Here is a 20,237-nt window from a genome sequence, read left to right on the forward strand (position 1 = left end):
CAGACTTGCCTCCGCAACTCGCCCCCCCCCCGCGCATCTGCTCACGGAGATTATCCGGGGTTCTTTCGAATCCAGACCTTTTCTTGTTCTAGAGACAGTATCATTCCCGAGCCTACCGACAGTTTTCGTGAATGGGAAGCTTTTTGACCATGGGACGCAAGGAGAAACGACGACAAAGCTCGGTACACTCTTCGGTTGCGCATTCTGCTTCTCACGACCCACCAAGTTTCGCGGGGTGATAGATGGCACGAGGTGTTTGGGGGCAGCTAAAGTCCCCTACACCGAGGTGTGGATAAGGCGGGACGGGGGCTGGGCGGATAGGACATGATGTACTCGCCAAGCATAAACAACCCCGACCAACGGAAAGACCCAACACTGAGTGGCAGCACAATGCCGAGAGTAGACATTGGCTCGGAAGTTCCATGTGGAGCCGAACTGCGTTCGGACTAACCCTGTTTTTCTGACGAGGCCGGATCTGGTTTGTGTGATGATGTAGTGCCGTAGTTGCCGGTCAGGCCCCGAGCAGTGCCGGTCAGGGCCCGAAGAGCTCTCATGCTGCTGCAAAAAAGTGGTTCCTAGATAGACTACGACCAGAACCACCAAATCCAAAGGCGTCCCAACCGTGCAGGCTGCAGGCGCGGCCATTGAGGTCAATTGGCAGGACGCGATTGTTTTCATGTGTATTTCAAGCCACACATGCCGGTGCTATTCTACTTTGATGGGTGATGTGCTCGACAATGCTGGACATAAGCATGCCAACCTGTGCCTCGCACTAAAATTGTGATGGAATATTTTCTTTGCTTCCCGACCTTAGAATACCGAAGAGACAGTGCTCTTCGAGCAATTCCTACTGGAATACACCTTTTGCCCCTACAGCTTATCAAGATGCTCGCGGTAGATGCGATATCCCTCATCTCAGGATGGACATGGCCGATTCTCGCATTAGTGTTGATATGTGGATGGGCCATCAGTGTACGGTACCAGAAAGGTTTCAACAAATACAACGGCCCTTTCCTCGCATCGTTAACGAATTTTTGGCGGATTTGGCAGCGTCTGCGATACCCTCATCGAACTTACTTCCACGATGTGGCCAAATACGGGCGCATTATCCGTGTTGGACCGAATACCTTGGTGTTCAATGATCCCGAGGCGATCAAGGACATTTACATGACGCACTTTTCGAAGGTAAGTTGAATGTCATGGCATTTCTTCTTGGCTTATTAGCCCGCCTTAGTTGCGTGCGTCGTTTTGCCTGTGTTGCGGAAGCTTACCTCCCAATCCAGTCCAGATTCTACTGGGTTGCTCAGGGTGTTAGTCAAGGCCATGTGGTTGCGAACATTTTCTCAACAACAGATCGAGTCTACCACGGCAAGCTTCGGCGGACGGTGGCCAACTCCTTCGCCATGAGTACTCTGGTGCAGTACGAGCCTTACGTGACGGACGCTCTGGCAACGTTTCTGTTCCAGTTGGACCAGAGATTCGCAGGCAAATACAGCAAGGAAGGCATCTTTGACCTAGCAGACTGGTGCCGATTTTTTGCCCTTGATGTCATCAGCGGCCTGACCCAGGGTAGACCTTATGGTCTTTTGGAAGCTGGTTGCGACCATATAGGCGTCGTCGACGCCCAGATCAAGTTTCTGCAGTACTTTACCGTCACCAACAATGCCCCATGGCTCGACTGCATGCTCAAGAAGAACCCGATTCTTCTCTGGCTGGGACGTAAAGGGTTGTGGAATAGTGTGACCGCCACCGTTCCCGTGGCGCAGCAACAGGTCGCGCAACTGTCGCGCAACCTCCATGAGAAGTACAACAGCGACGATGAGACACCGTCTCGTGGCCGCGTTCCGTTGGTCACCAAGTTTCTGCAGGCCAAGGTCACCCATCCCGACATCGTTGACGATCGCGCCATTCTGGGGCTGACACTTTCCATGGTCAACGCTGGGAGTGGCACAGTGTCGACCACTTTAGCCGCGACGCTGTACTTTCTTCTCAAGAATCCCACAGTCATGAAGCAGCTCCTTGCCGAGCTGGATGAGCACTTCCCTCCAGCCCATCCGCCAGCGTCGACCCCACGCACGCAGAAGTGGTTGGCAGAGGACGTCGTTATCCCGTTCGCCGCCGCGCAAAAGTTGCCTTTCCTTGACGCTGTGATCAAGGAGGTCTTCAGGCTCTGGCCAGCTCTGGGAATGCAGCTTATGGAGCGTGTCACCCCGCCGGAGGGCGCACACATACTCGGAGAATATATCCCCGGCAATACTATCGTCAGCTGCAACTCCTGGATCATGCACCGCCACAAACCCACATTCGGCGAAGACGCCGACAAATTTCGACCGTCCAGATGGCTCCTGGCAACTCCCGACCGCCTTCAATCAATGAACAAGGCGATGTTGATGTTTGGTGCGGGGTCACATACGTGTATAGGTAAGAACATTGGGATGCTGGAGCTTTACAAGGCGGTACCATCGTTGTTGACAAGTTTCAATGTGAGTAATTTACCCACCATGAGAGACTTCTTGTTCCGAAATCATGCTTTTTAATAACGTACAATAATATAGTTTCGATTGGCAGATCCCGACAAGGAATGGAAAGTTGCCAACCTGGGGGGCGCAGAAGTATCTGAGTTCTTTGTGCACTGTACAAGAAGGTACGAAACGCCTTGTGCGGGCTGAGTAGCTTGTGTCAAGAACACATCTTTGCCATGCTGGGATTCCGGTTGCTCGCCCAGTAACAGTAATCGTGGGTCGGTATAGACTGCAGGTAAAAACCGTCATGCCGGACCATGAATCCGACCCTCGGGTGCTGTAGCTCGGTTATAAGCAAATGAGTGATAATTCATGCCGTTGAGATCGTTGTCGAGCAAGAATTGACCCATTTCCATACCGAACGGAGAATGATGATTTTGTCCGACTCCATAAGTCACCCCCATTGTTGATGTCTGGAGCAAATGGTAGTCGTCGTAGTAGGGCAGGAGCTCTAGCGTTCCAGCATTGGGCGGATCTGGGACATGCCAGTCGGTAGGCTGTGGTAAGAGGCCCTGCCCAATCGCTGAGGAAGAACGAAAAAATTAGCAAACAAAAGTTCACCACGACTCTCGATAGCTCACCTAGGCTTCGAATGATCTGCACGAATTGTTCAAGGTAGTCTCGACAGCGTGCAACCATACGATTATCTTCATCCAAACCTCTAAGTGCCTCGATCGCCATCCCGAGATGGTCACTCATATCCTGAGTGGATTCAGAGAAATGGATAATCGGTTGCGCCGTGAGTCCTTTTTGTTCGACCTGGATCAGGATGCAAGCGCCCACTACTAAAGCTGCGTTAAATGCTAAAAAAATAATCAGCGCCATCTGAGGTTAGATCTCTGGCGGAGAACCAAAGCCTTACTATAATATAAAGAATACCACCACGCACCCAAGAGCCCCCATTTTGAATGGCCGTTGGCATATCTAAGCGCATTTTGCACAAGATATATGAGTTCCATGCTGGACTTTGCGGCGATCTGGACATTCGCGGTTCCGATCTGAAGCAAGATTGGCGAGTGGGAACCAGTGTTTGGATGTCGCAGCTCCTCCAGAAATTTGACCATGACTGGTCGGTGGAGGAGAATGCGAATGTTGATGTAGCGCAAAGTTAGAACAAGCCGTAGCCGTAGCCGCTGCCATTTGTCCTCTGCCGAAGCATCTGCTGGTGGAAAGTCTTGAGTGAAAACTTCTTTAGCATCGACCAGTTTCATCTCCGTTGGTAGTTGCTGTTGCCACTGTGAGAGCCGATTCTCAATCTGGTAGACCCTGGATACAGTGTCCACATCGTTTATTGGCAGGGAACAAGCCAAGTTTTGCCCATAGAGGGTGTCAATGATTTCTTGTAACACCTTATAAATAGTGCTAACGCAGTAGGGTGAGCTTTCTGGAAAGTCTGATGAGGTCAGGGAGGTGGAAACACTTACATGGTGCCGACAAAGAACCCGATGCTTAAGGACTCATCCGACTCCATTCCGCCCTGTCCTCCGTCCAGGGTTGAAAACTCTACAGGCAAATCAAGCTGCACGTAATTTTCTGGGATTGATGGTGGCCGCCCATACGTCATGCTCAACAATGTCTCGTTGATGATGCAACCAAACCAAGCCCTCTTGCGGATTTCCTGTTCGAGGGGAGAAAATAGCTTGCCTAGGTCCCGAGAGTGTAACCCAAGCTGGAAGGCGGCCCTGACGGCAAGACCGTGCATCTTCCACGTTTGGGTCGACTGCTGAGTGGACTGTAAGTACGATCCGATTAACAGGAGAAACTGAACTATTTATTGTTAGCATTTTGCAGGTTGATGCGTCCCGATGACTGGCTAACGTACCAACTTCTATGCTGGTTCCCGTATTGCCTATCATGTTCTCGTTAAACAGGGCAGACGCTCTTTGATAATAAACCTGTGATTCTGCGATTGGCCCCATCTCGACTGAAGGCATATTTTCGTGAGCCACGGTGAGCTGCCGCGCATGAACCCGAGCGAGTGCAAAGATTATGTTCAAGAGTGCAAGCCAGATTCTTCGAACTCCTTTAAATCTGCTCCTCTCCGCGTCTTCAAATGTACTCATGAAGCTTGATCCGTGGATGTAGGGATACATATAGTTTGGGTTCCCAAAGAACCAACGTAATAGCTTTCGACAATTGTCTCGCGTGGGAATAGCAAATACATCGATGTTTTCCTTTCTGAACTCGGACGGCATGTGGACAGGCGAGGACGGCCGGGTCGTGTTTAAGAAGCTTCCTGCAACGTCAGCAGCAGAGTTTCCTTCGGTAGGCGACGGCCGCCACGGCTGTGACTCATGGCTAAGGTGTGCTATAGCCGCAGAGACTTGTCTAAGAAGGGCAATGTTCGATGAAGGTCCGAAGAAGGCACAGTCTTCTTCCTGAGCAAAGGTGACCACGCCCATCGCATCAATTGAATCCTCCGCCACCCCGGTATCTTGCAACTCCTCTCGTTGCAAGCTTGCAGTCTCAGACTGTCTCTGAAGTTGGTTTCTGGGGCTCGGCGAGGTTCCCACAGCGGTGAGCCCTTGACTGACATTGTTTGTGCCATTTTCGAGATAGGACAGGCGACCTTCGACCAGCCTCAAGCGGTCTTCAATCGAGCTCAGATAGCTGTAAGCATTATCAGCAAAACGTCGCATTGGCTATTTTCCACCCCCGGCACCCTTACTCTTTGCCAATGATGACATTTTGAAACCCAGCTCCTTGCTGATACTGGCACTCGAAGCCCAACTCGATGCACAGCGAGCAACTGGGACGTTTGCCATCACACTTGGAATTAGTAGGTAAGACGTGGTCCAGTAACTTTTCATTTAGGTAGACGCAACTTACACGAGATTTTCGCCCGCGGCACACGTTACAGGCAAGGGCGACTCGTCGCCTTTTGCTTTCGGGCTCTTCAACTGTAGAGAGCTCGGGCCTGGCACGAGTCTGGTTCTGGCAATCGATCATTGATGAGTCTCCTTTTCGCCCTGTAGGTCTCTGGACCTGTCTTCGCATCATGGTATGGGCAGCATTGGATGTCCTAGCTGCAGAAACTAGCCTTATGCAAAGGTAACATACCTAGGTATGCAATGACGAAGAGGATACAATTCGACCATTCCTCGGCTTGGAGGTCCTTCGGAGCGGTTCGGAAAAGACTTGGCAAACGGGCCAAGGACACGAACCGTGCGGAGACGGGACTAATATCTGATCGGGCTGGCTCTACGTCTTAATAATTCGTCATATGCTGTTTGGCCAGTATCATAACGCATGCAAGGTATGTCCACATGTGCTGGGCCACGACTGGGGAACATGAAGGAGGTCTCTAGTGAGAGTCGGAGGAGGATGCTCAGAACCTCCGCTCGACAGCATAGCACGGAGAACACGGAGACGCGGGGAGAAGTGCAGCTCCGTTCGACACGCAGCCGTTTCCTCTCCGCGGGGCCTGCTATCACCCTTAAAGACCGGGGTAAAGCAGCATAATTGCACGGGAACAACGAAAGTATCAAGAAATGTGCCACATGGAAGCTTAAACCTCACAACATCTGCTATCAATACGCCGCTCTCCATAGCATGGTTAATCCATCGTGGAGAAGTCGATTGCAATGAAGCGAATCTGTTGCTCTAGAAATTGTGACCCCATCATTCTTAGCTATTGAATGGCACGGTCAAGAGCCAGGACAAGTCGTTTGGATCGAATACATTGTCAAAGTCCAGCAAAGATCCGGCCATGAGTGTCTTGTCAAGCTCTCCTCCCGCCTCACAGAGGAAGTCCACAGTGACTTCCTGTCCAAGCGAAGTTGCCGGAATGCTAGTGACATCACTAGGGCGCCAGAGCGCTGCTGACATCGACACGGGGGTCATCGACGATGACGTGATCTTCTCCGGCTGCCTGATGGGTTGTTGCTGTCGCAAACGCGAGTATCGCTGGGGAACGGCGTTGGAAAGCAGCCCCAGAGTCGTGACAAGCCGCTGTATCGAAGTACTGAAGGCGCAATATCCTTCAAGGATCCCTATCGCCTTGTGCCAACTTTCCAGGATCTTTCTCTCGGGGATTTCGGTGAGGATATCTGGGCTGAGGCGGGCGGCGATGAGGATCGTGGCGGAAGTGTACAGGAACAACACGTTATACCACCAGGCAGAGAGATAGTAAGACCCTTCGTTCAGTGTTGCTTCCTCCGCATAGACAACGTCAATGGCTGCCTGCGCGGCGTGGACGCACTCCACGGCACATTGGAGCAAGATCCGATCGGCCAACAAACCCCCAAATAGAGTTGACGGTTTTTCGTCGTATCGTTCGCTGCCGATGACAGTCGACAAGATCGGCCGCAACAGTAGAAGGCGGACATAAATGTGCCTAAAAATAATCCCATCAGCTACTCTTAGCTTGTAAAATCATCTGATAAAGCGCCATGAGAGTAGCTTACCTTTGGTGCAGAACCACAGCTTGGCGATAGAGGATGGCTTCGACGCCGACTGCTCCTGCTGGGCGCTTGTGAATCCGCAAATGCTCTGGAATACTAGCTTCCCACTTAGAAAGCCGGCGCTCAAGCTCAAACACGGCCGTAATTCTTTCAGTTGAGCATTGGCCAAGATGAGCATTTTGAAGGGCATCTCTCGGTTGCTGATCATTTGGCGTTTCGACTGTATGATAGTTGAAGAGGACATCATCCAAGAAATCGTATAGTTTTAAAGAGAGGATGTAGAAGTCCACAAACGACGGTCGGCCCTCTGTTCCTCGGCTTGCGTATCGCAGATCGACCCCCACGGGGACATATTCCTGATCCATCGGCCGCGGCAGGGGTACAGAGTTTGTTGCATTGGGGCCTATCGAGCACGGCCGACCGTAGGTCATGGAAAGTATACGATCCATGAGGATGCATCCATGCCAGACTCTGCGCAAGATTTCTCTGGTACGCACATCAGGGACACGTTGGCTTGTTTCCGCCTGGTGCAGCCCAAGACTCTGTGCCGTGCGGATGCCTAGTCCGACAAAGATCCAACAGGGATGGGGCTCGTTGGTGCTTTGGAAGTATTGTCCCAGAAGAAGAAAAGACTGCACGGCACGGATCGACCCTGTGTCCCTGATATCCATGAGTTCATACGCTCTATCGTAGTACATGGCTGCTACGGATCCCCGGTCTTCGAATGCTATCTGCGTGTCGATTTGGCTAGACAACGCAAAGATGATATTGAGTAGGCACAGCAATGATTGTTCGTCCGACACAGAGTTGTCGTCACAGCCATTCCAGATTTGTTCGTAATTTTTCTGGGTTTGTTCCTTGTCCAGATGTGGGTAGAGAATATGCACGTATTTCCAATACAAGTCCATCAACCTGTCTGCCTTTTTCCGCGTCGGCAGGACATATTCGATCTGCTTGTGTTTGGACTTGCGGTCAGGAATGAGGGGCGGCAGATGATTGTGAGCTCGTCCGATATCAGGCGACATTCCATGCGTACAGCTTTTATATTTCTGTTCGACTATTCGCTTCACGCTTTGCATGAAGGTACCAGCACTAGTGTTACCAAAAAAGCCTTCTTTGCTGTCCTCATACTGGATCACGCCTATGATAGCATGGACAGATCGACAGCGGGAGGGCACGGTCTCGGATTCACCTCCAGACGAGCCTTGCTGCTGAGCACTTCCTTGAGTCAAGGCCCCACCGCTGGGAACCCGATCCCTTGGCTGCGAGAGTGACTCAGGCCCACGGTAGATACGCGATGAGCCTTGATTGCCGGGAGGGGAAACAGTTGAATACTGGATGTGAGTTTTGGGCGAGTTTGAGTATGAGTCGTTATTTATGGCTGATTCAGACAGCAGCGCGGCCTCGATTCCAGCGGGCTGCATTGGTTGACCATGTGTTATGATCTGTTTGTGCTGCTGCTGTTCGACTAGTCTGAATCTGTCGTAAAGCCATTTGACCTGATCTGAGGTTATCTGCGGATTGCCCACTCGTGCCGTAGCGCTTGAATCCCAAGAACATGCTGAGCCGCTTCCAACTCGTTTAAAACACGGTCCGCAGACTGGAGAAGTTAGTATGTGCTTGCAAAGTACTCTATGAGCCGCACTGCGGAGTAACAAGAACAGTTCGAGGTTTACCTGGTTCAAGACCATCACATTTGACCTGTAGTCAAACTTCAGCATCATTACGAGGGATTGGATGAGCAATGGGTGAGCGACTACCTTTCGGCTTCGACAGGGATCGCATGCAATTGCAACTTTGTGCCTCTTTGACCTTGGAGCATCCATCGCCCCCATGGTCGATGATGGCATTTGATCAACACCGTATGTCCCTGACTTTGGATCGAGAAGCGGTGTTGTACGAGGTGAGGAAATATCATCAGCACGAAAACCACACTAGGCCTTCCAAAAATCTGGAACTGGAGGGACATATGATCAAAAGAAAGCGGGGGGCTTTGGTTTCAAAACTACAGCCTACGATCACCAGCTCATGAAAGCTGGGGAAGGTGAAAATACCCTTCTGCTAAGAAAAGCCGCTCTTTGCCATCTTTCACAGCTGCGCTTCCCCAGCAGACCACGTTAGCTTAGTCCGACAAGAGTCCCAATATCGCCGACCATTTTACTATGCAGCAGGAACGACGATCCCCCTCACATTTGTTTACATCTGATCACTATTGTTGTTGAAAATGGGGAGGGCGGAGCACGTCCTATACGCCCGGGGAGCGACCGGGCAGCTTTCGGATCACTTCCGGAGGTAAGATTTTCGTACAGTTCCTGGTTTACGACAAGTGGGAAAGTCAATTCAGCTCTAGGATGCGCAAGGTCCTATCATGGAGCAGGACTCGGATGGCCTCAGCGTGCTCTAGTGTCAGTATCGAAATCCGAGGGTATCTCTCTAAGCAGGACTTCTCAATCTTGCCTAAGAACCATTTGTTGCGAGGGCCAAAGCTGATGTTTTGGACTCTGGCCTGTATGATACACATTCAAAACTTCATTATCACGGAGGCAGCCTGGGAGGCAGGCCCCTGCTCGCAAGCATTGAAAATTCGATGCAGCTTTTTTCAGTCCACCTCTTCGGGTCAAGAGATAGATATGGCGCAATAGGCATAGCCATGAGGGGCATGTCTGCTTTAGTGCATGCCATGCTTAACAGCTGTTACATATAGTTTCGTAGTCGAATATGCTGGGGATGGGAAGATACAAGACAAACAAGGATAGGTCTTCGTACCAAACAGTACCAGCAGCGTTTCCTGGAACGCACAACCTGGTGCTGCCAGCTACTCTTTTATATCTTGGCTCTGCATTATGGCCGTTGTTTCCGGTCGAACTTGTCCAGGACTTTCCTGGCATCCATGACGACATCGTAACCGAATAACCACGGTTGAAAGCTGTGGTCGGACCACGGATTGACGGTTTCGCCCTGCTGCTGTGACGACTCACTTTTCGCTTCAGCGAAGTTGTCTCTCTCGAAACCCCTGTCGCGTTCTTCTTGCTCTGGTCCGTCACGGAGATGCCACATCTGGCCATTTTGCCTGGAGTACAGCTGCATCTTCTCGCAACGCGGCCGCCGGAGTTCTTCAAACACTCGGAGGTACTTTGGGATGTCTTCGATCTCCTTGACCCGACTGAGGCACTCGGCAAGAGCGGGTCCGTCTTCGATGGACATGCTGGCACCTTGAGCTAGGAAGGGGACCATCGCGTGGGCGGCATCGCCGATCAACACCACCTTCCCGGACTGACTGAGCCAAGTTGGCAAGGGTGGCAGCTCGGCGAGGGTCCAACGCAGACAGGCTGTGGCTTTGTCAATGACCTTGCGAATCAGTGGGTCAAATGTGGCGTACGTCTCTCGCATTTGTTGCACATCTCCGGGCTCGTTCCATACTCCAGGTTTTGCCTGACCCGGATGGCACATGACGAGGTTGTACAGGGCGCCCTGGCGGATGGGATAGGCCATGACGTGTCGATTGTGGCCGATCCAGGCGTTCGAGTTAGGATCTGTCATGAGCTTCGCAGTGTCGGGATCGGCGGACATGAGCTCTGCAGGAATGGTTGCGCGGTATGCACAGTTGGCTGTTGGATTCGGTTGGACGGCATTTTGATTGGTGAGGACGAACTCGCGAACCTTGGAGCGGATGCCATCCGCGCCAACGATGACGTCGCCGAGATACTCAGACCCATCCAAGGTGGTCACCGAGGGTTTATCCGGGTTGATCGAAGCCACGCAGGTGGCCAGAATGACTTGTGCTCCTAGGGCGACGGCCTCCTCGTATAGAATGCGCTGGTAGTCGGCACGATGGATCAGCCAGTAGGGGTAGCCATACTTCTTCGAGAGGTGAGGATGGAGAGGTGTCCTTCCTAGAATGGTTCCTGTCGCGTATCTCTTGATAGAGATGTTGCGCGGCCACGCCACTTTCTCCCGCAGCTTTTCGCCCAAGTCGTAGTAGGCGTGGAGGATTCGCGTGCTGTTTGGAGGAATCTGGATGCCTGCACCGATCTCGCTAAGAGCCACTGCGCTCTCCAGCACGATCACCTCATGGCCTTTGTGTCGCAGCGCAATGGCAGCACCGAGCCCTCCGAGCCCTCCACCGCAGATGATGACACGAAGTGGGCGTGCTGCGTCTTTGCTGAGACCACAGGGGGTGGCCGGGAGGTAACCTTCCATGGTGAAAGGCAGTGGTAGGCGAGAGTTTCGCCCTGTATAGAAACAAGAGCTTTATGAGTGAACCGACTGAAGAGTAGTGTATCCTTTCTTTCTGGAGTAGAGATGAGGATATACTCTGACAACAATCTCCACTGAAAATTTGAATCAAGTCCTGTCAGCCATCCTCTTGCTATATCTGGAAGTGCTGGTGTGAGACGAGGGACGCGACACCGGGCGAGCGAAGCTGCCCTGGACGCCCGGATCTTCCGCACGGCCGCGGATAAGGTATCACATCAAGTACGTCGTTCTATTTCAGCATGGATGATAGACTGACAGCCTGATGGTCTTCCAGACGGCGATGTTCGGGCCATCCGTTCCTGAGGGCTGCATTCCGAATGTGTATGGACCACTTACATCGGAAGCTTCCGGATTCTGAGATGTCTCAGAAGGGAGGAAATTGGAGAATAATGGGTGTATGAATCATGGAGATAATGAACCAACAGCTTGACGTGATGAACCATATTGATCATCTAGCTGTATTGTGAACTAGGCGGAAGAGGGGATCAAGTACTGTATGGGACGAAGAACTTGAAGTTGAGAGATGTATCCTGAACATTATCTTTGTCACCAGCTGCACGTCTTGGAGTTACTGGGATCGCCATAACAACCGAACATGCATCTTACTAGCCGGTTAGTACTTGAATACTTACCTAGATAGTCTATATGGCTATCGCTTTTTCCTTCGGGCCATAGATAGGAGCTGAAGGCCGCAACTGCCATTACCGAATATTGACACTGCCACTTCTCGTTTGGGTGGGAAAAGAAAGCAGAAAGTATCGGGCCGAATTCGAAAGACACCCTGTTCCGGACGAAGCACGAACGGCGCGAGATGCGAATAAATGAAACAGGGATCGCCTTGGCGAAAGGCGATTACTTGGCAGCTGTTCGCCAATAGATACCATTCAGTCTCTGACTACAACAACCCCCGTGAGTAAGATCGTCGCCTTCAACAGTATGAAGATGATCTTAGATCTTCAACTTCCCAGGTGCAGGTTCGGGTAAGATGACATGTCCTACTGTGACGACCTGTTGCAAGCGGATGCGGATTAACAATGGTTAGGTATCAACCTTGCTTTTGCTAAAGCGCTCCACCGGGAAGGTTGCAATGTCCTCATCATGGACGTGGCTCTTCACAAAGAGGCTATTGCGTAGATAGAATCGATTACGTACGAAGATTCGGACGCGAGGGTTATCTTCTACCAATCTGACGTCTCAAAGTAGACAGAATTGGACAAGGTTTTCGATGTGTTTGAGGTGACTTTCGGTGGCGTGCCGTACATCGTCTGTCCAGGAGCCGGAATATATGAACCTGTGAGCCGTCTCCGAGAGCTGCTGTGAATTTTTGGCTGACTCGACTGGTAGTCTCATAGAAGCTTTTGGAAAGACTATATGCTCCCTCCAGAGGAAGTGGCCAGAGCTATGCTTGCTGTGTGTTTGAATGAGAGATATCCCCCGGGTACCACTCTTGAAGTCGCAGACATGGACAACTGGAGGAAAGTTCAGTTACTGAACGGCACTGGCCCCCAAGGCAAAGCGATTCTTGCCAGTAGAAAGCAAGGTGCAGCTGCTGATGTGATGGCTTGGATCGAGAAAGATAGGCAGAGACGCAATTAGATGGCACTCTACCCCATTTCAGTTCCTCTTATGTCCTTGCATCAGTCACGACTCGCAATTGAGATTCGGCGAAGCGCTCAAAGATGCCTGACGCCCAGAATAGCCCCCCGAACGCCATGGGAAAGTTCGCTAACGCCTTCTTGCTTACACTTGGTCTGTCTTCAGAAAGCCTGTCAAGCAAAGTCAAGCAGTTTCCATCCCCTGACACCTCTTCACTAAGGTCCTGGAAAGTTAGATCCTGACGAGTTGTATTGCAACGGGCACTCAAATGGACGGCACGAAAGTCTCTGATTCTCTACCTGATGCTGCTTGTTCTTTTTCCATATATTTGGCTGTAGAGTGATCTTTTGTTGCTCTTTTTCCACGACTGGGAGCCCAGGGGCGACTGCGCCACCTTCGACGGCCTCACTGTCGCTGTTGCTGGGGCCGTTGATCAACTAGCGATTCTGTCACAGATATCACTGCTCAAGCGACCGGGGTTCAACATGGCATTTCTCGTTGAACGATGGCCGCCAATTCGTAAAGTTGAGGTTGTTGGGAGTGTTTTGGTCAGGAACTGTTATCTAAGATATCTGTACTCGGCTACTTGCGCGCGTGACTGAGGACGATGATTGAGGTCTTTTAGTCTCTGTCTCCTGCCACTCTGTGGTCTCTGCGCTAGTTTATATACCATTTATATAAACAATTGATCCTCAGGGGCCCGTCTGCAAGATGGAAAAACCAGATCCTTATGTTGCTGGAATTGCGACTTCGCGTGGTTGCCATCGATTGCATTAGATCTGGTCGAACAGTGAGTCTACGCTCAGAAGATCAGCCGCTTGGCATTGCTTGCTGAACTAGCTGACGTGTGCTTGAGGATTCTCCATTTTCAATCAACATGTACACTTTTCGACGGGCTTCCGATGACATTGCTGAGTTAGCTCGGCAATTGGGAGTAAGCAACATCATTTTGGGCGGGCATGACTGGTAAGATCTCAACTTCGATTTTTCGAAATGGAGGGAGATCACTGACAGGTTGTGTTTCTGGGGGCGGCCTGGTAGTGCAAAGATGTGCCCAATATCAGCCGAAGCTGGTTACGCAGGTGTTTTCCGCCTCGACGCCTTATTTTCCGATTGAATCAAGCTACACGCCTATTCGCCTTCTTGCAAAGACACTGCCAAACTTTGCGTACATGGAACATCTGGCGTCTGGAGAGCTAGAAGAGCATATCCAGTCCAAATCTGAGCTACGAGCTTTTCTCAACGGATGCTTTGGATTCCCTCGTGGCCCTAATGGCGAGGTTGGTTTCACGCCAGAGCACGGCATGCAGTTTGAGAACCTTCTCAAACTAGGTGCTACAGCACTTTTCACATCACGTGAATTGGACTACTACGCAGGCGAGTATGCTCGTAATGGCATACGCGGGCCTGATAATTGGTACAGAATAAGAGACTTGAATTTCTCGACCGAATATGAATAATTTTTGGAGCGACCGGACGGAACATTGAACCCGGATCTTGGCATCGACCAGGACATCCTTTATGTCGCAACTGAGAGGGACCGAATACTCACGCCAGCGATGTGTGAGGCATCGAAACAATTCTGCAAGAGGCACCGTATAATGGTTGTAGATGCCGATCATTGGGCTCTGTGGGAGAATCCCAAGGCTGTCAATGATGCCATCAGAGACTGGCTTAACCAAGTTGTTTTCACGGATGGCCGATAGGAGGTTGCTTCCATGTCAATGTGCTGGCTCGAAGCTGATCCAGAAAAGCTTGCGAGGAGGGAGCAGTCTCATGATATGGTCTTCGGTTATGGCCAATACCAGTGTATGGGCGAGAAGATTGCGAGGATCGAGCTGCCCGAGACGATGTTTGAACTGATGCGGAGGTTCGATTTCAGTTTCATGGATCCAACCAAGCCAATTGGCAGTATTTACAATCTCTCGGGTGCAGAAGGACATGTGGTTGAGAGTAGAGGAACATGGTGCTGCAAATGTCAAAGCATAATTACACGTATTGTTGGACAGTGCAAAGACAGGAAGGAGATTAGTTGGATACTGCAAAGGAAAAAAATAGAACTTTATATCTCTTTCCATAGTCTGAATTGATACAGCTGAGGATGTCTTGATTCTGGAATCTGCATAGCGTGGTGGAGCAGACAGAGGCATAAAGGAGCAAGGATGTTGATAGAAATCGTTTGGGACCTTCGCTGATTGTCATCACTCTACTGATGAGCTGTGAAGCTGGTCTTCGTTGGAGATCTGGTTCACGTTGTGGCTTGGGATGATACCTAGGATAGGCACCCAGGAATTAGCCAGGAAGTATCCAGTAACTAACTACCGGTAGATAGTGGGCACAAAGGTAGATAGTTCAAGGTAGTCTTCAGCGCTCCGCAATCTGTCGAGTCTGCTGGGGCCTGGAGTCCTTATTGTCGTCCCTCAAACCCCTCTCCCGCATTTACATCCTCCGAGATGGAAAAAGTCAGACCATCCAGCAATCCAACTGTATGAGAACCAACGAGTCCAATGGGCGGTTGAGCCTGGGCTCGTGTGGGTGCCTGTGTCTGTACGAGTATGTGATTTTAGCTCCGTGGCATGCTTGGCATACTACCTACATTCGTTTACGGCCGATTCCTTCCTAATAGCGGCCATGCCCAGATCTCAGTTAGTCAACAAGTTACGCCGTTATATCATAATTCACGGCTAATACTACTCGTATACTCGTAAGTCAGTCTCACCCAATAGGGTTGTCGATTTCCAGGGCGGATCAAGAGTCATCAGCCGGCAACCATCCATTCTACGAGTATCTTGGAGTCTAGACTGGTGCAGGCTTGGGCTCGATCTTAGAGAAGTCGATACTAGACTAAAAAGTGGCCCGTCCATCGCGCTGGTCCTCCACTACTCGTACAGTATCTTCGCAACTCGGGACACTTCCAGATCGTGGCTTGCATGGGCCATGCGTGGATGTGCATAGTGCAGGCTGGCCATGGGACCATGATACCTTAGGAAAGTTCACTCTATTTATCCTTTTCGTCCTTCTCATACCATTCCTTCCTCTCTTCCATCCCATCCCTCACCTCCGCTCTCAAGTCTCTACCTGCTACTCAACCGTAACAGATTCAATCGCCACTTGTTGATTATCTCATCTCATCCCATCCTTCACCTCACATTCCCCGCTATCTTCTCCCCTTAGAACGCGGGTTACCGAGCATCCACACCAAAAGTAAACACCCAACAAGATGCAGCTATCAGTCCTCCTCTCCACAACCCTCGTCGCCGTTCTGGTGTCGGCCCAGACGGCACCAACCTTGCCATCGTGTACGTATCCTCACTATCGCGACGTCCAGTATCTGACCATGACATTACCACACACTCGGTATTTGGCACATGTATGGAATGACCAACACTAAGAATCATCTATAAACAGGCGCGACCGACTGCATCACCAACTCTCTACCGGCAAACTGCAACGCCGATCCATCATGCATCTGCAACACCCCATCCTTCATCGAGGGCATTGCCTGCTGTGTCTTTACTGCCTGCGACACAGCCGATCAACAAGCTGCACTGGCCTACGCTCACGGCGTCTGTGACCCCGTCGGCGCAAGTTCTCTTCTGGTATGTTGTGTTGTCCCAGAGAGTCCATGTCCACAGTCACGTACAGCCCCAAACTAATGCTCTGACCCAACAGCCCGCATCAGCAGGCTGCTCATCCACCTCTACCAGCGGCAACGGCACCGCCGCCGCAACCGGCAGCACCACCTCTGGCTCCGGTACCGCCTCGACCACTGCATCTGGCTCTTCCTCCGCAGCCGCCACAAGCAGCGCCGCCTCCGCCGCATCGAGCGTTGCCTCAACTGCCTCCAGCGCCGCCAGCGCGAGTGCCGCATCCGCCACCTCTTCCCCCGCTGCTGGCGACAGACTTGCTGTCCAGGGCCTGGGTGCCGTGGGAGCTGCTGTGCTCGGTCTTGCTGCGTTCCTGTAGATGGATTTTTATTGCGCGCTGGACGATGTTGATCCAGATTTGCCCAGATCTTACGGTGAGCTGGGAGTACGGTGCTGTGCTGTGCTGTGTTGTGCAGCTGAAAGCCTGGTGCACAAAAGAGCGATGATATATCTGTTCCGGAACTGGGGGTGCAGTGAACATCCTGGGCCCTTTTCTCCTTCTACGGTTGTACTACGCAAACTCTGAAGCTGTGTTTGCTCGCTTTCGTGGTGCTATTAGGGCTCTAAGTATGTACAGTCAACTGCAGAGAATTGCTTTTCCGGTCGCCTCGCTATGCTATGCCAAACCCAGCCGGTTGGTTTCTATAATGAGTACCACGATTACATCGTACAGTCGAGTTCTATAAACACGGCTGCCCAATGTAACCACAGTGTCCGCCTCCCATTCGGAAATACGTGATTCATTCAGGTGGTTGGCTACCTACCTAGCCATCGTCATCCTCAGCTTCCCTCCTCATGGCAATATTCGCAGCGACTTGTTTCCCTTCATCTTTCAGCACGGTCCACAAGTAGCCCCAGAACAGCATATCAGACAAAGCGACCGTGAACGTGACTCGATTCGCCAGGAGCGAGATCCCCGTGGTGGTATCCGACGAGCTCGAGGTCAGACTGGAGCGGTGTGAATGAAACATATAGATCCATGCCACCACTGCAGCAGACCCTAGCATCCGTAGACCCGATAGTGTTAGCCAGCGCGATTGCGCGGTGAGCAGCGTGTGTAGCTCTTCTGCATAGCGAGATGATGGTTGCTGTTGCTGTTGCTGTTGCTGCTTGGAGATGTCGAGGGCGGAAGACGGCGGAGATCTTGTCGTCGTCGGCGCCGGAAGCAACGCCAGATCCCCGGCGAAGACGAACTGAAACACAGCGTAGACAGCCACCACCAGTGCCAGGAGAGCCAAAAGTTCAAGCTCGCTTTGCGTCTCCCCATTGGTCGTCACCGCAGGCAATGAGGCTGCTGCGCTGCCCGCCAGGCTCGGGGCACGAAATCCGCCTGCAGGTGCATTCCGCTGGCGTGAGCCGGGGAGGATGGGTAGTGAGGACTGCGGCGGAAAAGCGTCATCGTATGCGTATCCCGCGGGTCGGATGCCCATGCTCTCGCCGAGAAGCCATACGGGGGTTGCTGAGAGGAGTTTGGACGGCGAGAAGAGTAGGTAGAAGGAGATGGTGAGCAGTGTCAGGCTGTATGTGCGAAGGAGGAGGTGGGAGGAGAGGAGCGCCATGCTGGAGGGCGGTAGAGGCTAGAGGCTACAACAGGTTGAAATCAAATCTCTGCGTGCTCACGGTTGAAATTGAGGTGTTGGGCCAGAAATGTGATAGATTATGTCACAGTGTCTCCAATGGAAGGTCCGCGTGGGTTGGTCAGAGACACGCAGGTTGGAAGTTGGAACTCGGACAGTTCCTTCCCCCGTAAAAGGTCGAACGCGAGTTCCGAAACTCCACGACGCGAAATCCAAATCTGGGGTATTTGCACTCTCCACTAATTATCAGGCAGCATTGCCCTCCGAAGCTCTTGTTTTAATCCATTTTGCTTCTAATTATCGGACTGCGTCGACATCGCAAAGTAGCCATCAGAAGTCCTTCGCAGAGTGAGAGCAGGCTTGCAGGAGCATCTTTCAGAGCCCGCACCCCCGCATCTCAAGAACCGCGTTTTGCAATGAACAGGACCATTGAAGCGTCGAATCGTCGAGAGAAGGCCCGTGGTCTCGCTGCTCGTATTTGGCTACTCGAAATACGAAGTACGCAGGTCGACCCTCTACATTTGCGAGCAGGAGCACAGCTTCAACATCAGGAGGATCCTCTTAAGTGTGCGGATGACTCAGGTCTCTCCGCCCGTCATCCTGAGAGGGAGGGGCACCTTGCCCCCCCCTCGTTTTCGGGGTGAGATTCAATCCTCATGAGTCAATCGTGACTGATGGGCACCAACCGGTACGAATTTGTTCATTGCCACAACCTGTAGGACTGAATCCAGCTGTAGGCCGAGGTACTCCACCTACCTCCATCTAGTCTGACTACATACATATACCACATCGTGCTTGGGTGTTGGAGAGAGGTTGGCGGTTCTAATATATCAAGTTGTTGAATGCCTCGCTTCTCCACGGACGTGTTCTGAACACTCATCAAACCAACCGTGCCAGAAGCATATAACAGCTTTGTTCTCTGATACTCCCAGACACCAACAGTGTGTCCAATATCAGCTAGTAATCTGCCAAGTCTTTCATTCGAACGAGTTTGGTTATCAGAAAATGGGGTCGTACGTCAATTCTGGGGCTGTCAATACTGATGTCGATGTTGATACCAGCCGGGTAAAGGGGCAGACTGCTCTTGTCACGGGCGGTATTGTCAAAACAGCCATTCATGGATAATGCTTCCCATGCTGATTGATCTCAGGTGCCAATGGTATAGGTGAAGCATATACACGAGCCTTAGCCAAGGCTGGGTAAGCCAGGGGTTGACCGACGGTCACTTGCATCTATTGACCGGTTTCAAGTGCCTTTGTCGTGATTGCAGATCTCGATGACGAATTCGGCTCAAATTTGGAGAAGGAGCTTTCCGGGTATGCCGATGAATCAGTCTGAAGGCCTCTCACTGACGGTCCCTCACAGGTCGGTCAAGTTCGTCAAGACAAATGTCACTAGCTGGGCCGATCAGCTTGCTGCGTTTAAGACAGCCCTATCAAGCTCTCCTTGCGGGAGAATTGACATTGTTATCGCAAATGCTGGCATCAGCGGGGCTGATACCGTGTTTCAGAATGAACGTATGCTGTTGAGGAGATCCCATCCAGAATTCCATCTCGGCTGACTTGTTTCTTAACCTCCAGTCGAATTAGACGAGCCTGAAGAACCGCGACTTAACATACTCAATGTCAACTTGACTGGCGTCCTATATACCATCAAGCTGGCCCTATTCTACTTCCGCAAACAACATGCAGCAAACAAAGGGGAGGCCTTGGATCAAAATCTTATCTTGCAGGGCTCTCTCGCCGGCTACCTTGATCTACCAGGCGCACTTCAGTATACCGCTTCTAAGTTCGGCCTACGTGGGTTGATGCGAGATCTCCGAAGAACAGAACATGCACATAATATCCGAGTCAACTTCATCGGTCCATGGTTCGTCCCTTGATACCGCAGCAATATGGGGCCAAGTGACTGACATTGACGCCCCCAGGTTCATTCGGACCAAGATTATGAGTGACACAGTGCTTCAGTACCTCGATAACCTTGGAGTTGACTTTGCAACCGTGGAAGACGCGGCAGCGGCGGCGTTACGGATCATCGCTGATCCGAAAGTCGTTGGTAGGTCGTTTGCCATAGTACCACGTTCCCTTGCCCCTCGGGGTTATCAAGACATCGACTTTGATGATTACGAAGAGGGATCTTTCCTGGGCAAGTTGCAGGCTCTGGCGGCTGGAGGGACTCATCGAACTCAAGTGAGTATACGGACAGTACCTCGGACTTGTGACCAATGAGCCAATA

At 51.5% G+C, this 20,237-nt stretch overlaps 8 protein-coding genes across 8 annotated transcripts; 4 read left to right on the forward strand and 4 right to left on the reverse strand.

The window, feature by feature from the left end:
- Positions 1–885: 885 nt before the first annotated feature.
- A1O9_01034 (uncharacterized protein) lies at positions 886–2,537 on the forward strand (the record flags this gene model as incomplete). Its single annotated transcript, XM_013410194.1, has 2 exons — positions 886–1,185; positions 1,284–2,537. 2 exons carry the CDS (start codon positions 886–888, stop codon positions 2,535–2,537), a joined length of 1,554 nt encoding a protein of 517 aa, XP_013265648.1.
- A 230-nt stretch (positions 2,538–2,767) lies between these two features.
- Positions 2,768–5,522, reverse strand: A1O9_01035 (uncharacterized protein; the record flags this gene model as incomplete). The annotated part of the gene is made up of 6 exons (XM_013410195.1): positions 2,768–3,045; positions 3,104–3,325; positions 3,385–3,884; positions 3,947–4,289; positions 4,345–5,132; positions 5,191–5,522. The coding sequence occupies 6 exons, from the start codon at positions 5,520–5,522 to the stop codon at positions 2,768–2,770; spliced, it is 2,463 nt and encodes an 820-aa protein (XP_013265649.1).
- A 627-nt stretch (positions 5,523–6,149) lies between these two features.
- A1O9_01036 (uncharacterized protein) lies at positions 6,150–8,349 on the reverse strand (the record flags this gene model as incomplete). The annotated part of the gene is made up of 2 exons (XM_013410196.1): positions 6,150–6,858; positions 6,929–8,349. The coding sequence occupies 2 exons, from the start codon at positions 8,347–8,349 to the stop codon at positions 6,150–6,152; spliced, it is 2,130 nt and encodes a 709-aa protein (XP_013265650.1).
- Positions 8,350–9,766: 1,417 nt separating this feature from the next.
- On the reverse strand, positions 9,767–11,125 carry A1O9_01037 (salicylate hydroxylase; the record flags this gene model as incomplete). Its single annotated transcript, XM_013410197.1, has 1 exon — positions 9,767–11,125. One exon carries the CDS (start codon positions 11,123–11,125, stop codon positions 9,767–9,769), a length of 1,359 nt encoding a protein of 452 aa, XP_013265651.1.
- Positions 11,126–13,655: 2,530 nt separating this feature from the next.
- Positions 13,656–14,238, forward strand: A1O9_01038 (uncharacterized protein; the record flags this gene model as incomplete). Its single annotated transcript, XM_013410198.1, has 2 exons — positions 13,656–13,744; positions 13,902–14,238. 2 exons carry the CDS (start codon positions 13,656–13,658, stop codon positions 14,236–14,238), a joined length of 426 nt encoding a protein of 141 aa, XP_013265652.1.
- A 1,760-nt stretch (positions 14,239–15,998) lies between these two features.
- A1O9_01039 (uncharacterized protein) lies at positions 15,999–16,744 on the forward strand (the record flags this gene model as incomplete). Its single annotated transcript, XM_013410199.1, has 3 exons — positions 15,999–16,077; positions 16,187–16,377; positions 16,451–16,744. 3 exons carry the CDS (start codon positions 15,999–16,001, stop codon positions 16,742–16,744), a joined length of 564 nt encoding a protein of 187 aa, XP_013265653.1.
- A 457-nt stretch (positions 16,745–17,201) lies between these two features.
- On the reverse strand, positions 17,202–17,984 carry A1O9_01040 (uncharacterized protein). Its single transcript, XM_013410200.1, has 2 exons — positions 17,806–17,984; positions 17,202–17,736 (listed from the first exon to the last, which is right to left on the reverse strand). Exon 2 carries the CDS (start codon positions 17,690–17,692, stop codon positions 17,450–17,452), a length of 243 nt encoding a protein of 80 aa, XP_013265654.1. The 5' UTR covers positions 17,693–17,736; positions 17,806–17,984; the 3' UTR covers positions 17,202–17,449.
- Positions 17,985–19,007: 1,023 nt separating this feature from the next.
- Positions 19,008–20,230, forward strand: A1O9_01041 (uncharacterized protein; the record flags this gene model as incomplete). The annotated part of the gene is made up of 6 exons (XM_013410201.1): positions 19,008–19,098; positions 19,153–19,201; positions 19,253–19,318; positions 19,368–19,519; positions 19,583–19,871; positions 19,930–20,230. The coding sequence occupies 6 exons, from the start codon at positions 19,008–19,010 to the stop codon at positions 20,228–20,230; spliced, it is 948 nt and encodes a 315-aa protein (XP_013265655.1).
- Between the last annotated feature and the right edge of the window lie 7 nt (positions 20,231–20,237).

The sequence above is a fragment of the Exophiala aquamarina genome, assembly GCF_000709125.1.
Source record: "Exophiala aquamarina CBS 119918 chromosome Unknown aczIA-supercont1.1, whole genome shotgun sequence".
NCBI classification, from domain to species: Eukaryota; Fungi; Ascomycota; class Eurotiomycetes; order Chaetothyriales; family Herpotrichiellaceae; genus Exophiala; species Exophiala aquamarina.